Below are 18,835 nucleotides of genomic sequence, written 5' to 3'. Positions count from 1 at the left end.
GGCTGTTCTACAGAATTTGCCGTGGGATCTATAGCGCCCACTTGAGAGGGCAGATGGGGCCGTTGGTTTGATAACTCATCTGAAAGGTGACACCTTTGACAGGTCAGCATGCCCTGAGTACTGCACTGTGAGTGTCAGCCTACATTTATGTGCTCAAATCTCTGGAGTGGTACTTGAACCCACAACCTTCTGACTCAGGTGAGAGCACTACTCACTGAGGCACCGTTCACATCCACACTAAACAAATAATTTATATGGTTTAAAATAATATAAAATCGGCCAGAAAAACCAGTGCAGTGCTCTGGATGAACTATCTTGCAAGACAGCTTCAGGGAGACAAAGCCACTTGCTTTTAATGCATGAAGACTAGTAACTGACATTGATGTGCAAGTAAGAGTTCATACAGCTAAAACTATTCCAATGAAGTAAACACAATGAAAGCTTGTTTTAATTTGTTTTTGAAATGTGGGCAACATTGGAATTTACAATGGATGGTAGGACCCTAGGAAGTACCCTTATTCAAAAATGGAAGGAGGCAGAAAATAGGAAACTATTGTCGTTGGGAAATTGTTAGAATCCATTATTAAGGAAGTAATAACAGGACATTTAGAAAGTCAAAATGCAATCCATCAGAGTCAGCATGGTTTTATGAAGGGTGAATCGTGTTTGACTAATTTGCTATAGCTCTTCGAAGCTGTAACAAGCAAAGTGGATAATGGGGATCCTGTAGATGCAGTATATCTGGACTTCCAGAAGGCATTTGATAAGCTGCCACACAAAAGGTTAATAGACAAGGTAAGATCACATGGGGTTAGGGGCAATTTATTAGCTTGGATAGAGAACAGAACTAAACAACAGAAAACAGAGAGTCGGGATAAATGGGTCTTTTTCTGGCTGGCAAGATGTAACTAGTGGGGTGCCACAGGGTTCAGTCCTCGGGCTCCAACTATTTACAATCTATATTAATGACTTGGATGCAGGGATAGAATGTACTATAGCCAAATTTGCAGATGACACTACAATAGGTGGGATAGTAAGTTGCCATAAATAAATAAGACATTTACAAATGGATATGGATAGGTTAGGTGAATGGGCCAAAATTTGGCAGATGGATTTTAACGTGGATAAGTGTGAGGTTATCCATTTTGGTCGGAAGAATAGAAAGGCAAATTATTATCTAAATGGAGAGAAACTTCAGAGTGCTTCGGTGCAGAGGGATCTGAGTGTCCGCGTGCGTGATTCACTGAAAACTAGTATGCAGGTACAGCAGGTAATTAGGAAGGCAAATGGAATTTTGGCATTTATTGTTAAAGGAATAGAATATAAAAGTAGGGAAGTGTTGCTGCAACTATTCAAGGCATTAGTGAGACCGCATCTGGAGTATTGCATACAGTTTTGGTCCCCTTACTTGAGGAGGGATGTAGTTGCACTGGAGGCAGTTCAGAGGAGGTTCACTAGACTGATTCCAGAGATGAGGGGTTTGTCTTATGAAGAGTGATTGAGCAGTTTAGGCCTTTACTCTCTGGAGTTTAGAAGAATGAGAGGAGATCTAATTGAGGTATATAAGATGATTAAGGGGGTTGACAAAGTATACATAGAAAGGATGTTTCCTCTTGTGGGGCAATCTAGAACGAGAGGTCATAGTTTTAGGATAAGGGGTAGCAGATTTAAAACAGAGATGAGGAGAAATTACTTCTCTCAAAGGATCGTGAGTCTGTGGAATTCACTACCCCAGAGTGCGGTGGATGCTGAGACATTGAGTAAATTTAAGGAGGAGATAGATAGATTTTTAATTAGTAAAAGGTTGAAGGGTTATGGAGAACGGGCAGGAAAGTGGAGTTGAGGCTGAGATGAGATCAGCCATGATTGTATTGAATGGCGGGGCAGGCTCGAGGGGCTGAATTGCCTTCTCCTGCTCCTAGTTCTTATGTTATTAAGTACAGAGGGTCAGAGGAACCTTGGTGTACTTGTCCATAGATCACTGAAGGCAGCAGCATAGGTAGATAAGGTGGTTAGGAAGGCATATGGGATACTTGCCTTTATTAGCCGAGGCATAGAATATAAGAGCAGGGAGGTTATGATGGAGCTGTATAAAACGCTAGTTAGGCCACAGCTGGAGTACTGTGTACCATTCTGGGCACCACGCTACAGGAAGGACGTGATTGCACTGGAGAGGGTGCAGAGGAGATTCACCAGGATGTTGTCTGGGCTGGAGCATTTCAGCTATGAAAGGCTAGGGTTGTTTTCCTTAGAGCAGAGAAGGCTGAGGGGGGACTTGATTGAGGTAACAAAATTATGAGGGGGATAGATAGGAATTAACTTCTTCCCTTAGCAGAGGGATCAATAGGCAGGGGCATAGATTTAAGGTGAGGGGATTTGAGGAAAAATATTTTCACCCATAAGATGGTTGGAATCTGGAACACACTGCCTGAGGGGGCAGTAGAGGCAGGAACCCTCATAACATTTAAGAAGTATTTAGATGAGCACTTGAAACGCCATAGCATACAAGGCTACGGGCCAAGTGCTAGTAAATGGGATTTGAATAGTTAGGTGCTTGATGGCCGGCACAGACAGGATGGGCCGAAGGGCCTGTTTCTGTACTGTATAACTCTATGACTCTATTGGCAAGGCAACATTTATTTCCCATCCTAATTACCCTGAGGGCATTTAGAATCAACCACGTAGTGTGCAAGTCTGGAATAACCTGTAAACCAGACTGGGTAGAGGTGGCAGATTCCTTCCCCAGTGGACGTTAGTAAACCAGTTGGGCTTTTATGGTTATTTTCTAGTGCCAGCCCATAAACTCTGGTGACCTAGTCTGATATAGTTCAGTGCCATAACCATTAGGCTATCACACATTAGGAGGCTTTTAGAGTGATTCATAGTATTTAAAAAAAGTGAGACCAATGTCAAAACCAAATTTTCTTTCATATCCTGGTGCACCTACATGAATTTGTTTCTCTGTGCAGGTATGAACTTGCTCAGCAGATACAACAACAACAGCAGCAGCAGCAACAGCAGGCATCCCTGGATGATGATGGCTTGGTCGAATCTGTGGAACAGCAGTCTGATTCAACTAATGGTCAGCCGCAAGCCCAGCTTCAGGCAGAGGAACTACAGCCCTCTTCGACAGTCAGCACTGACCAACAAACCTTAATGGGTCTGAGCCAAGAACAAGTTGTGGGATCTCAGCAAAGTGATCTTGGCCAACAGCTTGCAGACCAGCAGCTTGTACAGGATGAAGGTAAAATTAGGAAAGCTCTATTAGAATTAGCTCAAACTTTTTATATTTATCAAATTTCTTTAATATTGCAACCAACATTAAAACTTTGAAATATATTAATGTTAGGTTTTTTTGAGTGGAGTTAGGGAGAAGTCCCAAATTACTGTGGGTTTGTCCCAATCTTTGGCAGGAGATCAGCGGACCATCCATTTAGCCCACGTCTTGAGAGAGTTCTGCCAATCTCCTGCCAACATTATGCCTGAAGATCGGAACAACACTTGTGGAAATTCAGGGACCAACATTCTTTAAAGTAGGGGAACAATAAATGGAGGGTGAGAGAGGAGTCCATAATAGAATAATCATAAATGGACTACTGATCAAGTGGGCACCATAGGCTAAGTGGCCTTTCCTTGATTTGGACTTTCATGTTCTTATTTTCTGTTGGATTACATTGTTAAAGATATGGAAAGGTTAGATATAATCAGCCACCTCTGTTTTTGGACTGGAAAATGTCGACTGCAAATTAAATACAGTTTTTAATGGAGTAATGTAACACAGTCGAACAGGAAAGAAAGAATCCAACTTATAGAATCATAGAATACTGTAGAAGGAGGTACATTGAGTCTGCATTGACTCTTTAAAAGAGCAATCCAGTTAGTCCCACTTCCCTTGCACTATCCCCATATCCTTGCAATTTTTTTTCTCCTTCAAGTATTTATCCAATTCTCTTTAGAAGGCTATAATTGAATCTGTACCCACCACCCTATCAGGCAGTGCATTCCAAATCCTAACCACTCATTATGTAATAAAGTTTTTCCTAATTTTGCCACTGGTTCTTTTGCCAATCACCTTAAATCTGTGCCCTCTCGTTACTGACCCTTCAGCCATTGGAAACATTTTCTCTTCATTTTAAACACCTCTTAGCCTTCCTAAGTTCAAAAACAGTGTTTCTAGGACTGAACCCTGGGGAACGCCACAGTATACCCACCTCCAGTCGGAAAAACAGCCATTCACCACACCTGTTTCTAACTCTCAGCCACTTTTGTATCCATGATATTACTGCCCCTTTTACCACATGAGCCGTAGTTTCACGAACAAGCCTAATATGTGGTACTTTATCAAGTGCCTTTTGAAAATCCATATACACATCAACTGCACTGCCCTTATCCACCTCTCTGTTATCTCATCAAAAAACTCAAGTTAGTCAAACTGTGTTATAAATGTATAGTGACCCTTTTGCTCAATTTTTTTAAAAGTTTATTATAATTTACTAAGATTTCAAAAGTTTCATGGTAATTTAATTTCTAATCATTTGGTTAATTTGCAGCAACTGTATGCTGTGTCCAAACTGTTACTTAACATGATACCTACTAACAGGTCATCACTAATAAATCCAATAAGGAATACAGGAGAAACTTGTTTACCCAGAGAATGGTGAGGAACTTGCCATCACAAGGTGTAGTTGAGGCGAATAGTCGAGACTCATTTAAGGGGAAACTGGAAAGGAAAAGAAGGATATGCTGATGGGGTTAAATCAATTAGGGTAGGTGGAGGCTCATGTAGAGCATAAAAAGTGGCATAGACTGGATGGGCTGAATGGCCTGTTTCTGTGCTGTAAATTCTATGTTGCAGCAAAACCCAATCAGACAAAAACTGAATTTGTAAATGATACTTCTGGTATTATTGTTTTGTATCTCTCTGTCTCTCTCTCTCTCTCCCTCGCTTGTGCTCTCTCTCTCTCCCTCCCCCCCCCCCTTCCCTTTTTCTCTTTCTCCCTCTCTATTTTGTTACATCTGCATATCAATTCCCAATATTATGTCACTTAAACATGTCTGCTTCATTTGGGTGAGGAATTTTATCTGTACCAATCCACGTGGACCACTAGATGGAGGTGGAGAGATTAACATTCTCCTCATTCTATTTGAATCACATGATACAATAGTAAATCAGAGCCGCATCGACAGTGATCGCATGTCATTCACAATCTCTTGACAACTGGCTTACAAATGAGGAAATGTTAACTGTTCTTAAGCTAGTATTTTTGGTTTTGCTTGCCTTGCCTTACCTTCCTTCACTGGAAACTGAATGTTCTCTTGCACGTTACTTGGAATTTATAGCACCGAAACAGCCTTTTTGTCCCAACTGGTCTATGCTAGTGTTTGTGCTCCACATGAGTCTCCTCCCACCCTACTTGATCTCTCCCTGTCAGCATATCCTTCGTCAACCAATATTATTGCTGGTTGTGAGGTGCAAGAATGTTCTAGATTGACTGATTTGTTTTGTTTAATTTGCTGTTTGGGAAGTGCTTTCCATTTATTCTCCTTGGAAATTAGGAATTTCAGGTGTACCCAGTATCTTTCGTACCTCTGACACACAGCAATGTAGTTCGAAAATGCAGTGCCAGCATATCACCGGAAAATCAACTTGTTATCAAACAAAGTAATTGGTAGATTTTATTAAATAGTGTGCTGAGAGAGCTTGATGTGAAGAGAGCACAGGCTGGGAATTCAGGTGCAAAGATCGCACATATCTCTGGCACTATGTATAACACTAGCTTTTTCTGCATAAACAATGCAAGGTCTCTTTAAGGTGTGCTATCTTCTGTGCACTCTGAAACATTATGTTCCAAGAGAGTGGACCAGTCTGAGGAAAATAGAATTAAAGTCCTTAACAGCAAAGGGATTCTAAATTCTACAATGCCTACTGGGACCCTGGCAATTTCTTGCTGACTAAATGCTTGAGGCCAGACATGTGTTGGTAGGAATTTTATTCACTTTCATGGTAACATCTAAATGCCTAATATGTTAACTTCTTTACCCAGATAGTGGTAAAAATGTGGAACTTGCTACCACAAGGAGTAGTTGAGGAAAGATGCATTTAAAGGGAAGTTAGATAAGTACATGAAGGATAAAGGAATCGGGTGCAATGGGGTGAGATGAAGAGGGGTGGTAGCAGGCTTGTGTGGAACATAGATACTGGCATAAGCCAGTTGGGCCTAATGGCCTGTTTCTCTGCTGGAAAGTCTGTGTAATTCAGTGTAATTTATATTTGCCATTTCTTACTTTAATCTGCATTCATAAGCTGTGTCAAATTGATTGTTTTGTTTTTTGTTTACTTTCCTATTCCAGACTCCTTTGTGACAACACAGCACACCTTGCAGCAGAACATCAGCCAGTTTGACCAACAAGCTATAACGCAGCAGGCCTTTGACCAACAGAGCCTGACCCAAGGTTATAGTTAGTCAATTTGGTGGCTTATAACCAACTTTTGGAAAAATAATGCACCTTTTTTGGAGTTGCTCTAGTTTTCTTGAATAATTGTTGCAAATGTATTTCTTGAATAATTGTTGCAAATGTATGGTTTTGTTTAAATGTGAATGAAGATATTGATTTTTTTTATTCTTTCATGGGATGTGGGCATCGCTGGCATTGCTTAGCATTTGTTTGCCATCCCTAATTGCCCTTGACAACTGAGTGGCTTGCTAGGCCATTTCAGAGGCAATTAAGAGTCAACCACATTGCTGTGAGCCTGGAGTCATATGTAGGCCAGACCAGGTAAGGTTGGCAGATTTCCTTCCCTAAAGGGGAATCAGATGGGTTTTTAAGACAACGGATGGTAGTTTCATGGCGCCATTACTGAGACTAGCTTTCAATTTCAGATTTTTCTTATTTAATTGAATTTAAATGTTGGGATTTGAACCAGTGTTCCCGGAGCATTAGACTGGGCCTCTAGATTACTAGTTCAGTGACATTACCAGTACGCCACCCGTTATACTGCACTGAGTGCTGGGGTCAAGGCATGCCAGCCGGAAACCATTAAGGGGAAACATGAGGGAGAAAGGAATAGAAGGATATGCTGATGAAGTAGAGTGGGAGGAGGCTCATATGGAGCATAAACACCAGCATAGACCAGTTGAGCCAAATGGCGTGTTTCTGTGCTGTACATTCTATGTAAATTTTGGTCTTCATTTAATGGCAATAAAAACACTCGCAGACAAATCCACCATTTTGTCAACATATCAATAAAATGAAAAGTACTGTTGAATGACAATCCTTATAAAATCATGGTGCTGAAGAAATAATCCATGCAGTGACATAACCTTTAACTGAGCAGTGTCAAGTTTAAAAATAAGCTTATTAGTCAGAGCCAGTGGCGCGGACCATGGTCAGCATTTCACAATTGTTAAGCTAGTGCACCATTTGGGGTTTTAGTTCTGTATTGTCACTGCACATGTTTTTTGTCATAAAGAGCTTTTTGTATTGATTGAGAATGGTAGAATAGTGGTTATATCACTGGACTAGTAATCCAGAAGTCTAGACTAATGACCCAGAACCATGAGTTCAAATCCCACCATGGCGGCTGGGAAATTTAAATTCAGCTAATTAAATAAACCTGGACTAAAAAGCTAGCACCAGTAATGGTGACCATGAAACTACCGGATTGTCATTAAAAAACTCATCTGGTTCATTATTCTTCTATAGGAGATCTGTCCTTACCTAGCCCGGCCTGTGTGTGACTCCAGATGCACAGCAGTGTGGTTGAATCTTATCTTCTACCCTCTGAAATGGTCTAGCAAGCCAGTCAGTTATATTCAAGGGCAGTTAGGGATGGACAATAAATGTTGGCCTTGCCAGTGATGCCCACATCCTGTGAATAAATTAAAAGAAAGTGCCATACTTCTTTTGTGGTGGTACATCTGCAAAACAAATTTTTTGTCAGTTTGTATAGAATTAGTTACGTTTCTTTTCTCTATCATCATCTGAGTAGATTTTTAACGAAGTAGCCCCCATTCCTTAAAAAGAAAATTAGAACTGGTCTCCAAGACTGATTTATGAACCAAGAACTTGCATTTAGATGGTGTCTCTAAAGTAGTAAAAATGCCCCACACTGCTTCACCAGAGCATTATTGGACAGAATGAGACCAAGCGACATAAAGAGATATTAGGAAAGGTGACTGAAAGCTTGATCAAAGAGGTAGGTGTAAAGGAACACCTTAAAGAAGGAGAGAGCGCTAGAGAGACTGAGAGGTTTAGGAAGAAGATTCCAGAGTTTGGGGCCTAGACAGCTGAAGACATGACTGCCAAGAGTGGGGTGAAGGAAATCAGGGATGCACAAGAGTCAAGAATTGGATTGTAAACAGAAATCGCAAGCAAGGATGAATTTCAAAGCCGTAATGTATAATTGTGGGGTTCAGATTATAGTTATAAACCGAATGATTGATTCTTCTATTGTGATTTGTGACTTCTGAAATGCTGGATTCGATTGCTTCCTTGTACCCAATCCACGTGTCATTACTCTATATTTGGTGCAACAGGACACAGAAGTGTATACTTCTGACAAATAGTAGTTCCATGTTGTCATTTAAACGTTAATTTGAGTAAACATAAACAAATAAATTTATTACCTTTTTGTTCTAGGTTTCACCATCACTGATAGCTTTGGCCAGCAGGGTCAGTTTACAGCAGTGCAGCAGTTGCAGGATTCCAGTAGCCTGGAGTCACAAGCTCTAACCCCCAGTTACCACCAGCAGAGTTTGCTTCAGGTTCCTACCACAGACAGTATCAATGTGGTGAGTATTAAAACAAGTGATACTTTAAACCATATTCATCATAGGCTGCTCCTTTTTCCACCCTATATCACAGCTTTGAGGCATCACTATTATGAAGGGTTAACTTATGAAATTATAATTTAACAGTACAGAAATGTAAACTAATGTTAAATGGACCCACTAAAGCTTTTAGTTTTTTTTTATTCATTCATGGGATGTGGGCATCGCTGGCTAGGCCAGCATTTATTACCATCCCTGATTGCCCTTGAGAAGGTGGTGGCGAGTTGCCTTCTTGACTGCTGCAGTCCTTGGGATGTAGGTACACCCACAGTGCTGTTAGGAAGGGGATTCCAGGATTTTGACCCAGCGACAATGAAGGACCGTCAATATAGTTCCAAGTCAGGATGGTGTGTGGCTTGGAGGGGAACTTGCAGGTGGTGGTGTTCCCATGCATCTGCTGCCCTTGTCCTTCTAGGTGTCAGAGGTCGTCGGTTTGGAAGGTGCTGTTTAAGGAGCCTTAGTGAGTTGCTGCAGTGCATGTTGTATATGGTACACACTGCTGCCACTGTACGTCGGTGATGAAGGGAGTTAATGTTGTAGGTGGTGGATGGGGTGCCAATCAAGCGGGCTGCTTTGTCCTGGATAGTGTTGAACTTCTTGAGTGCTGTTGGAGCTGCACCCATCCAGGCAATTGGAGAGTATTCCATCACCCTCCTGACTTGTGCCTTGTAGATGGTGGACAGGCATTTGGGAGTCAGGAGGTGAACAAAGAACAGTACAGCACAGGAACAGGCCATTCGGCCCTCCACGCCTGCGCTGATCTTGATGTCTGCCTAAACTAAAACCTTCTGCACTTCCGAGGACCGTATCCCTCTATTCCCATCCTATTCATGTATTTGTCAAGATGCCTCTTAAACGTCGCTATCGTACCTGCTTCCACCACCTCCCCCGGCAGCAAGTTCCAGGCACTCCCCACCCTCTGTGTAAAGAACTTGCCTCGCACATCCCCTCTAAACTTTGCCCCTCTCACCTAAACCTATGTCCCCTAGTAACTGACTCTTCCACCCTAGGAAAAAGCTTCTGACTATCCACTCTGTCCATGCCGCTCATAACTTTGTAAACCTCTATCATGTCGCCCCTCCACCTCCGTCATTCCAGTGAAAACAATCCGAGTTTATCCAACCTCTCCTCATAGTTAATGCCCTCCAGACCAGGCAACATCCTAGTAAACCTCTTCTGTACCCTCTCCAAAGCCTCCACGTCCTTCTGGTAGTGTGGCGACCAGAATTGCACGCAGTATTCTAAGTGTGGCCTAACTAAAGTTCTGTACAGCTGCCGCATGACTTCCCAATTTTTATACTCTATGCCCCGACTGGTGAAGGCAAGCATGCTGTATGCCTTCTTGATTACCTTATCCACCTGCGTTGCCACTTTCAGTGACCTGTGGACCTGTACACCCAGATCTCTCTGCCTGTCAATACTCCTAAGGGTTCTGCCATTTACTGTATACTTCCCACCTGCATTAGACCTTCCAAAGTTGCTCACTGCAGAATTCCCAGCCTCTGACCTGCTCTTGTAGCTACAGTATTTATGTGGCTGTTCCAGTTCAGTTTCTGGTCAAATGGTAGCCCTGAGGATGTTGATAGTGGGGGATTCAACGATGGTAATGCCATTGCAGATCAAGGGGAGATGGTTAGATTCTCTCCTGTTTGAGATGGTCATTGCCTGGCACTTGTGTGGTGTAAATGATACTTGCCACTTATCAGCCCAAGCCTGAATGTTGTCCAGGTCTTGCTTCATCTGGACAAAGGCTGCTTCATTATCTGAGGAGTTACGAATGGTGTTGAACATTGTGCAATCATCCCCACTTCTGACCTTATGATGGAGGGAAGGTCATTATTGAAGCAGCTGTAGATGGCTGGGCCTAGGACACTATCCTGAAGAACTCTTGCAGAGATGTCCTGGGACTGCGATGATTCAACCATCTTCCTTTGTGCTAGGTATGACTCCAACCAGGGGAGTTTTTTCCCCCTGATTTGCATTGACTCCACTTTTGTTCAGGCTCGTTGATGCCATACTCAGTCAAATGCTGCCTTGATGTCAAGGACTGTATCCTCATCTCTAGAGTTCAGCTCTTTTGTCCATGTTTGGACCAAGGCTGTAATGAGGTCAGGTGCTGAGTGGCCCTGGTAGAACCCAAACTGAGCGTCTGAGCAAGTGCCGCTTGGTAGCAATGTCGACAATTCCTTCAATCACTTTGCTGATGATCGAGAGTAGACTGATGGAGTGGTAATTGGTCAGTTTTCCACATTTCTGGGTAGAGGCCAGTGTTGTAGCTGTACTGGAACAGCTTGGCTAAGGGCGCTGCTAGTTCTGGTGCACAAGTCTTCAGTGCTATTGTCGGAATGTTGTCGGGGCCCGTAGCCTTTGCAGTATTCAGTGCCTTCAACTGTTTTTGGTATCACGTTAGTGAATGGGATTGGCTGAAGACTGGCATCTGTAATGCTGGGGACCTCAGGAGGAGGCCGAGATGGATCATCCACTCTGCCCTTCTGGCTGAAGATTGATACAAATTCTTCAGCCTTTTGTCTTTTGCACTGATGTGCTGGGCTTCCCCACTGTTGAGGATGGGGATATTTGTGAAGCCTCCTCCTCCTGTTAGTTGTTTAATTGTCCACCACCATTCACGACTGGATCTGGCAGGACTGCAGAGCTTAGATCTGATCCATTGGTTGTGGGATAGCTTAGCCCTGTGTATCACTTGCTGTTTCCACTGTTTGGCTTGCAAGTAGTCCTGTGTTGTAGCTTCACCAGGCTGACACCTCGTATTTAGCTATGCATGGTGCTGCGCCTGGCATACCCTCCTGCACTCTTCATTGAACCAGGGTTGATCCTGTGGCTTGATGGTAATGGTAGAGTGGGGGATATGCCGGGCCATGAGGTTACAGATTGTGGTTGAAAATAATTCTACTTCTGCCGATGGTGCACAGTGCCTCATGGATGGCCAGGTTTGAGTTGCTAGATCTGTTTTAAATCTATCCCATTTAGCACGGTGGTCGTGCCACACAACACGACGGTGGGTATCCTTAATGTGAAGATGGGACTTCGTCTCCACAAGGACTGTACGGTGGTCACTCCTACCAATACTCCCATGGGCATGACAAGGTCAAGTAGGTTTTTTCCTCTTGTTAGTTCCCTCGCCACCTGTCGCAGACCCAACCTAGCAGCTATGTTCTTTAGGACTCGGCCAGCTTAGTCAGTAGTGGTGCTACCAAGCCACTCTTGGTGATGGACATTGAAGTCCCCCACCAGAGTACATTCTGTGCCCATGCTACCCTTAGTGCTTCTTCCAATTGGTGTTGAACATGAAGAAGCACTGATTCATCAGCCAAGTGAGGGACGATAGGTGGTAATCAACAAGAAGTTTCCTTGCCCATGTTTGACCTGGTGCTGTGAGACTTCATGGGGTCCGGAGTCAATGTTGAGGACTCCCAGGGCAACTCCCTCCCGACTGTATACCATTGTACCGCCACCTCTGGTGCGTCTGTCCTGCCGGTGGGACAGGAAATACCCAGGATGGTGATGATGATGTCAGGGACATTGTCTGTAAGGTATGATTCTGAGAGTATGACTGTGTAAGGCTGTTGCTTGACTAGTCTGTGGGACAGTTCTCCCAATTTTGGCACAAGTCTCCAGATGCTAGTAAGGATCTAGGCTGATATTCTGATGCAGTACTGATAGTGCACTGCACTTAGAGGTGCTGTCTTTCAGATGAAACCTTCAACTATAGACTCATCTGCTCTCTCAGGTGGGTGCAAATGATCCCATAAAGTTACTTCGAAGAGCGGGAGAGTTCTCCCTGGTGTCCTGACCAATATTTATCCTTCAAACACATCACTAAAACAGACTATCTGGTCACAGTCACATTTCGGTCTGTGGGAGCTTGCTGTGCACAATTTGGCTACAGCATACACACATCAAAATGATTTCATTGGCTGTAAAGCACTTTGGGACATCCTGAAGTTGTGAAAGGCGCTATAGAAATACAATTCTTCCATTAACAAAGAGGAACAGTTGGTAACAGAGCATCAATCAGTCTCCTCTTATCTGATAAAAATTAAGGACTTGAACACTGAGCTGAATTTTTTGGACCCCCTTGAGATGGAAACGGATGCGGCACCAGGGTGGGGGGTGGTGGGTGGGTGCGGTGTCCATAAAATAGCATTTGAAGGTGTGAGTGGAGTGCCCGTTGCCTTCCTGACACCTTCCAATATAATCCAAGGCAGGGAAGGCTGAGAACTGATTCTCGCCCCAAGCCAATTGTGGCCCCTAAGTGGCCAGTTAATGCCCACTTGAGGGCTTTTTCCCGCTTCCCCCTCAATTTAATAGAAGGCAGAGGGCCAGATGCTGCAGGGAGGCACTGCCAAGTAAAGCCTGGAGATGTGAAATGCCCACTGTGGTATACTAACAATCACCAATGTGTTTTACTGATATGAGTGAATTTTTTTGCGTGTTCCTATATGAATCCCTAAAAAAAATTTCAGGTAGAACAGGTCAGTAACACGTGTCCTGTTTGAGAACTGGAAATTTCTCAACTTGGAGGGTTAAATTAACCATGAGGACAGGTTGCATAAGCTTGGTTTGTTTGTCTTTGAGTAAAGAACATGTGTTTGAAATGTTGAAAGAACCATCGAAAAAGTACGGCACAAAAAGGAGGCCATTCAGCCCATTGTGTCTGCGCCAGCCGAGAAAACTAGTCGCCCAATCTAATCCCACTTTCCAGCACCTGGTCCATAGCCTTGCAGGTTACAGTAGTTCAGGTGTGTGTCCAGGTACCTTTTAAATGACTTGAGGATTTCTGCCTCCACCACCATTCCTGGCACTGAATTCCAGACACCCACCACCCTCTGGGTGAAAAAGTGTTTCATCATGTCCCCTCTGATCCTTTGACCAATCACCTTAAATCTGTGCCCCCTGGTAATTGACCTCTCTGCTAGGGGAAACAGGTCCTTCCTGTTTACTCTATCCAGGCCCCTCATAATTTTGTACACCTCAATTAAGTCACCCCCAGCCTCCTCTGTTCTAAGGAAAACAACCCTAGCCGATCCAATCATTCCTCATAGCTGCAACTTTCAAGCCCTGGCAACATTCTTGTAAATCTCCTCTGTACTCTCTCCAGAGCAATTATGTCCTTCCTGCAATGTAGTGACCAGAACTGTACGCTGTGGCCTAACCAGTGTTTTATACAGTTCCAGCATTAGATCCCTGCTTTTGTACTCTATACCTCGGCCAATAAAGGAAAGCATTCCATATGCCGCCTTCGCCACTGTACCTGTCCTGCCACCTTCAGGGACCTGTGGACATGCACTCGAAGGTCTCTCACTTCTTCTACCCCTCTCAATATCCTCCCATTTATTGTGTATTCCCTCGCTTTGTTTGCCCTCCCCAAATGCATTACTTCACACTTCTTCTCTGGATTGAATTCCATTTGCCACTTTTCCACCCACTTAACCAAACCATTGATATCATTCTGGAGTCTACAGCTATCCTCTTCACTATCAACTACATGGCCAATTTTTGTGTCATCTGCAAATTTCCCAATCATGCCTCCCACATTTAAGTCCAAATCATTAATTTATACCACAGACAGCAAGGGACCCAATACTGAGCCCTGTGGAACGCCACTGGAAACCGCTTTCCATTTGCAAAAACATCCGTTGACTACTACCCTTTGTTTCCTGTCACTGAACCAATTTTGGATCCAACCTGCCACATTCCCCTGTATCCCATGGGCTTTTATTTTACTGACCAATCTGCCATGCGGGATCTTGTCAAATGCCTTACTAAAATCCATGTAGACCACATCCACTACACTACCCTCGTCAATCCTCCTTGTTACTTCCTCAGAAATCTCAAGCAAGTTAGTAAGACATGACCTTTCCTTAACAATTCCATGCTGACTATCCCTGATTAATCCGTGCCTTTCTAAGTGGCAGTTTATCTTGTCTCTCAGAATTGATTCTAATAATTTACCCACCACCGAGGTTCGACTGACTGGCCTGTAATTATTTGGCCTATCCCTTGCACCTATTTTTAAACAACGGTATAACGTTTGCAGACCTCCAATCCTCTGGCACCTTGCCCGTATCCAGTAAGGATTTGAAGATGATCCACATGCCTGCACTTTGCCTGTAGTATCTTGCTTTTGAATGCCTCCCACTGGTTTGCCACTGATTTTCCTTCAAGTAGCTGTAACCAGCCCACTTTCACCAGATCACCTCTCAATTTCGTAAAATTTGCCTTCCCCCAGTTTAGAACTTTTACTCCTTTATCTTTTCCATGATTATGCTAAATCTAACTGTATTATGGTCACTACCTGCAAAATGGTCACCCACTGCTACTTCATCCACTTGCCCAGCTTCAATACCGAAGACTAAATCTAGAATTGCGCCCCCTCTTTTTGAGCTTGTTATCTGCTGGCTAAAAAGGTTTTCTTGAATGCAGTTCAAGAATTTTGTGCCCTCTGTGCCCTTCACACTGTTTGTATCCCAGTTGATATTAGGGTAGTTGAAATCCCCAACTATTATTACCCTATAGTTTTTGCACTCAGAAATTTGCCTACATATTTGTTCTTCTATCTCTCTCTCACTATTTGTGGGTCTATAGTACACTCCTATTAGTGTGGTTGCCCCTTTTTTATTTCTGAGCTCCACCAATATGGCCTCATTTGATGATTCATTTAGCATATCATCCCTCCTCACAGCTGTTATTGATTTCTTAACCAATAATGCTACACCCCCTCCTTTTTTATCCCCCTTTATCCTACCTGAAAACTCTATATCCAGGGATTTGAGCTGCCAATCTTGTCCTTCTTTAAGCTAAGTTTCCGTTATAGCAATGATATCGTGTTGCCATGTGTCTATTTGTACCATTTACCTGTCAATAAGTTAGATACGAGAAAACTATTTCCTCTAGTGAGGGAATCAAGAATATGGGGAAGTAGGCCTTTTCGAAGGGAACTAAAGAAGCAGTTTTCTAGTAGAAATCTGGAAATTCCCCCCACCCCACCCCTGCCAAAAAAAATGCTGCGGATGCTAGGGGATAATTGGGGTTTTCAAGACTGAGATTGATTTTTGTCAGCTGAGGGTATCGCGGATATGGAGATAAGACAGGTAAATGGTATTGAGGTACAGGTCAGCTAATTGAATGGCAGAGTAGTCTGGAGGGGCTGAATGGCCTATCCCTGTTCCTATGTTCCTGAATTGTATGTAGAAATGTAATAAAGTAATTGGTAGGGATACTTGTACTGATTTTGTGTCTCAAATTATCAACAGGAGAGACTTTTCTCTTTAGAGTTTGGTTGCTCCTGTCCCATTATTATACTTAAAGAAATAAATGTGCTTTATAGCAGTAGAGTACAAGTGTAATTTAGCTTTATTTTAAAAAAAATCTAATTACGTTTCATGTTTTGAGGGTTGTTGAACATGCGCTCAATAGCTATTGGTTCAGTGGATGATGAGGGTGGCAAGGCTTTTCAGGGCTTGGCAGCCCAACATAGATCATGCATCGTGTTTGGTCAGAAGGAGGAGCGAAGCCACTATTCTCGTGAAAAGTATAGCATGTCTGGTAAATTGTGTGTCTGTCAGTGCCGTTGCCCTCTTGTGGTGATGGGATCCCAAGCTTAACAAAACCCTACAGTTTTTGCCCTTCAATAGCCAAACAAAACCCACACGCTGATCCCTCATAAACATACAATATTTGTAGATGATACAGAGTTTACTGTAAACCAGTATGTGACAAGTAGTATTAAAACAGGGAAAGGATTTTAACTCTCTTCATCACATATTGTTCAAAATCTTTGCAAAGATGAACTATGACTACCTTAATAACCAAAATGAAGAATGGGAAAGTGTTCTGTGCAAAATAGAAGTTGTCGTAGGCAACTGATCTTTTTCTGTGGCGGTGTGGGTAGGGTGGGATTAAGGGGTTCACCAGTCATAGAGAAATTAAGTAGCAAATTGTTGTCAGATCTTTGACAGTAGTAGCTAATTTAGCAGTTACCTTTTTGTGGTAGACATTTTGTAATCTTAAAACCAAATTCTATACCAAGTAAAACTATACATTTTACTTAGTTTGTGTACTTTTGACACTAATTCAAGTTCTGGACCAGATTATTTCAACTAACTTTCTGATACTTGGTTGCCAGAAAGCAAAAACTTGTCTGTTGACGATCTAAGTCTCTTTTTTTGGCTAATTGCAATATTTCATCGCCTTCTGTGGACATGTTGGATTTCCCTTCTTCGTAAAATCTTCCAGCCTCATAATTGTGAAATATATGGAATATTGTGCCTTGGCGTAAATAAAATCTGTATCCATTCAGTAAGGTCAAAGCACCCTCATAATATATTGCTCTCTGCGTAACATAACACTGTAATGGGGGTAATTCAATATTTTCGTATCAGTTGATGTGACAGAAGTTTCATTTTTTTTTTTTAAATTCCTGTTTTTTACGCACATTCTGCAGACGAGCCGACTATTGCATGAGCCGTCACCAGGAAACCTACATCTTCAAAGCCATCGCTCAGCATTCCATTCTGACAGTGAGGACCAAGTTAGACGAACGTACAGGTTAGAGTCAGTGGGAGTGTTTTACAGCATGTTCCCCTCTATTGGAGTTTTTGCCCTTCAATAGCCGAACAAAACCCACACGCTGATCCCTCATAAACATACAATATTTGTAGATGGTACAGAGTTTACTGTAAACCAGTATGTGACAAGTAGTATTAAAACAGGGAAAGGATATTAACTCTCTTCATCACATACTGTTCAAAATCTTTGCAAAGATGAACTATGACTACCTTAATAACCAAAATGAAGAATGGGAAAGTGTTCTGTGCAAAATAGAAGTTGTCATAGGCAACTGATCTTTTTCTGTGACAGTGTGGGTAGGGTGGGATTAAGAGACTTCCTGATAGGTTTTGAAGCATCTACTAGGTTTATTTGTTGTCTTCTCTTATTTTCCACTCTTTCTTTCTTTAAAAAAAGAAAGCCCTTTTTTGCCAGAAATAAAGCTAGATATTCACATAGCAACCCATCAATTTAACCAATTGTTAAGGATCAGATCAGGGGTTGGCCACATCACTCATTATGAATAATACCATTAGTGTCAATCTTGGCTCAGTGATAACACTCTCTTGCCTCTGAGTCAGAAGGTCATCGGTTCAAGTCAGGATTTGACCACATAATAAGTTGACACGAGGCAGTTACTGCCTTGTCAGAAGAGACATTTAAACCAAGGCCTTTATCTGCCTCCCCAGGTGAACGTAAAAATTATATTGTGCTACTCAGGAAAGAGCAGGGGTGTTCTGATGAACAGCAATAGAAGATGTGGAGAGAACAGCCAAGAAATGTTTTGAGTGAAGACGTCCTGGCCAGCGTTTGCCCAGTCAATCCAGGTCCACTTTCTTATGGAAGACCAGTGTGCTACACCGGTTTCTGGGTCCTTCACTTGTGCCGCTGGAGGCACGGCTGACCACTTTTGTCTAGTGACCCCATTCCTGGGATTTGGGATGGGGCCACTGGTAGGGAAAAGTGGACAGAAGTCCCATCCTGTTGCACTTTCACCCCCTTGAGTTCCACAGAATTTTGACCTACCGTTGTGCAGCATCAAGTGGAAAATGTAAATGAAACACAACGTGAATTTGGAAGTAGATAAGTGGTAACATTTTTAACGTCTAATTACAGTAACACCAGGTGTGTATTAGTCCTTCAGTGCTGGTCACATTCTCTGTTTACTCTTGTTTTTAATCCACGTTTGACCCTGTTTGTAGAATTTGCTGCTCATCCTGGCCTCCAGCTGAAATAACAGGAATCTCAGATTTTACCTTGCAACTCCCAGGCAAACCTGGAATATATAATTCAGTGTGAAACCCACGTTGATTTTTTTTCCCATCATTCTCAAAATAAATTTGTCTCATCCTTGCTCAGTAGTGTGCTGATGCCTTAATTAACTGGTTCCATGGGTCGGTCATGCCCATAGTTCCTGTGTATTGTTTACTCCCTCA

General features: G+C 42.7%; 1 protein-coding gene across 6 annotated transcripts in view; it reads left to right on the top strand.

The window, feature by feature from the left end:
* Window positions 1-18,835, top strand: part of LOC137370194 (zinc finger protein 236-like) — a 188,712-nt gene that overhangs the window by 115,456 nt on the left and 54,421 nt on the right. For all 6 annotated transcript variants that reach the window (XM_068032492.1, XM_068032488.1, XM_068032489.1 and 3 more), the window contains 4 exons: window positions 2,970-3,244; window positions 6,352-6,453; window positions 8,641-8,792; window positions 17,296-17,399. In XM_068032492.1, coding sequence (XP_067888593.1) covers window positions 2,970-3,244; window positions 6,352-6,453; window positions 8,641-8,792; window positions 17,296-17,399 — 633 coding nt within the window. The remainder of the gene's footprint in view (window positions 1-2,969; window positions 3,245-6,351; window positions 6,454-8,640; window positions 8,793-17,295; window positions 17,400-18,835) is intronic.

Source organism: Heterodontus francisci, chromosome 5 (genome assembly GCF_036365525.1).
Source record: "Heterodontus francisci isolate sHetFra1 chromosome 5, sHetFra1.hap1, whole genome shotgun sequence".
NCBI lineage: Eukaryota > Metazoa > Chordata > Chondrichthyes > Heterodontiformes > Heterodontidae > Heterodontus > Heterodontus francisci.
This window is presented reverse-complemented; position numbering and strand designations above follow the sequence as displayed.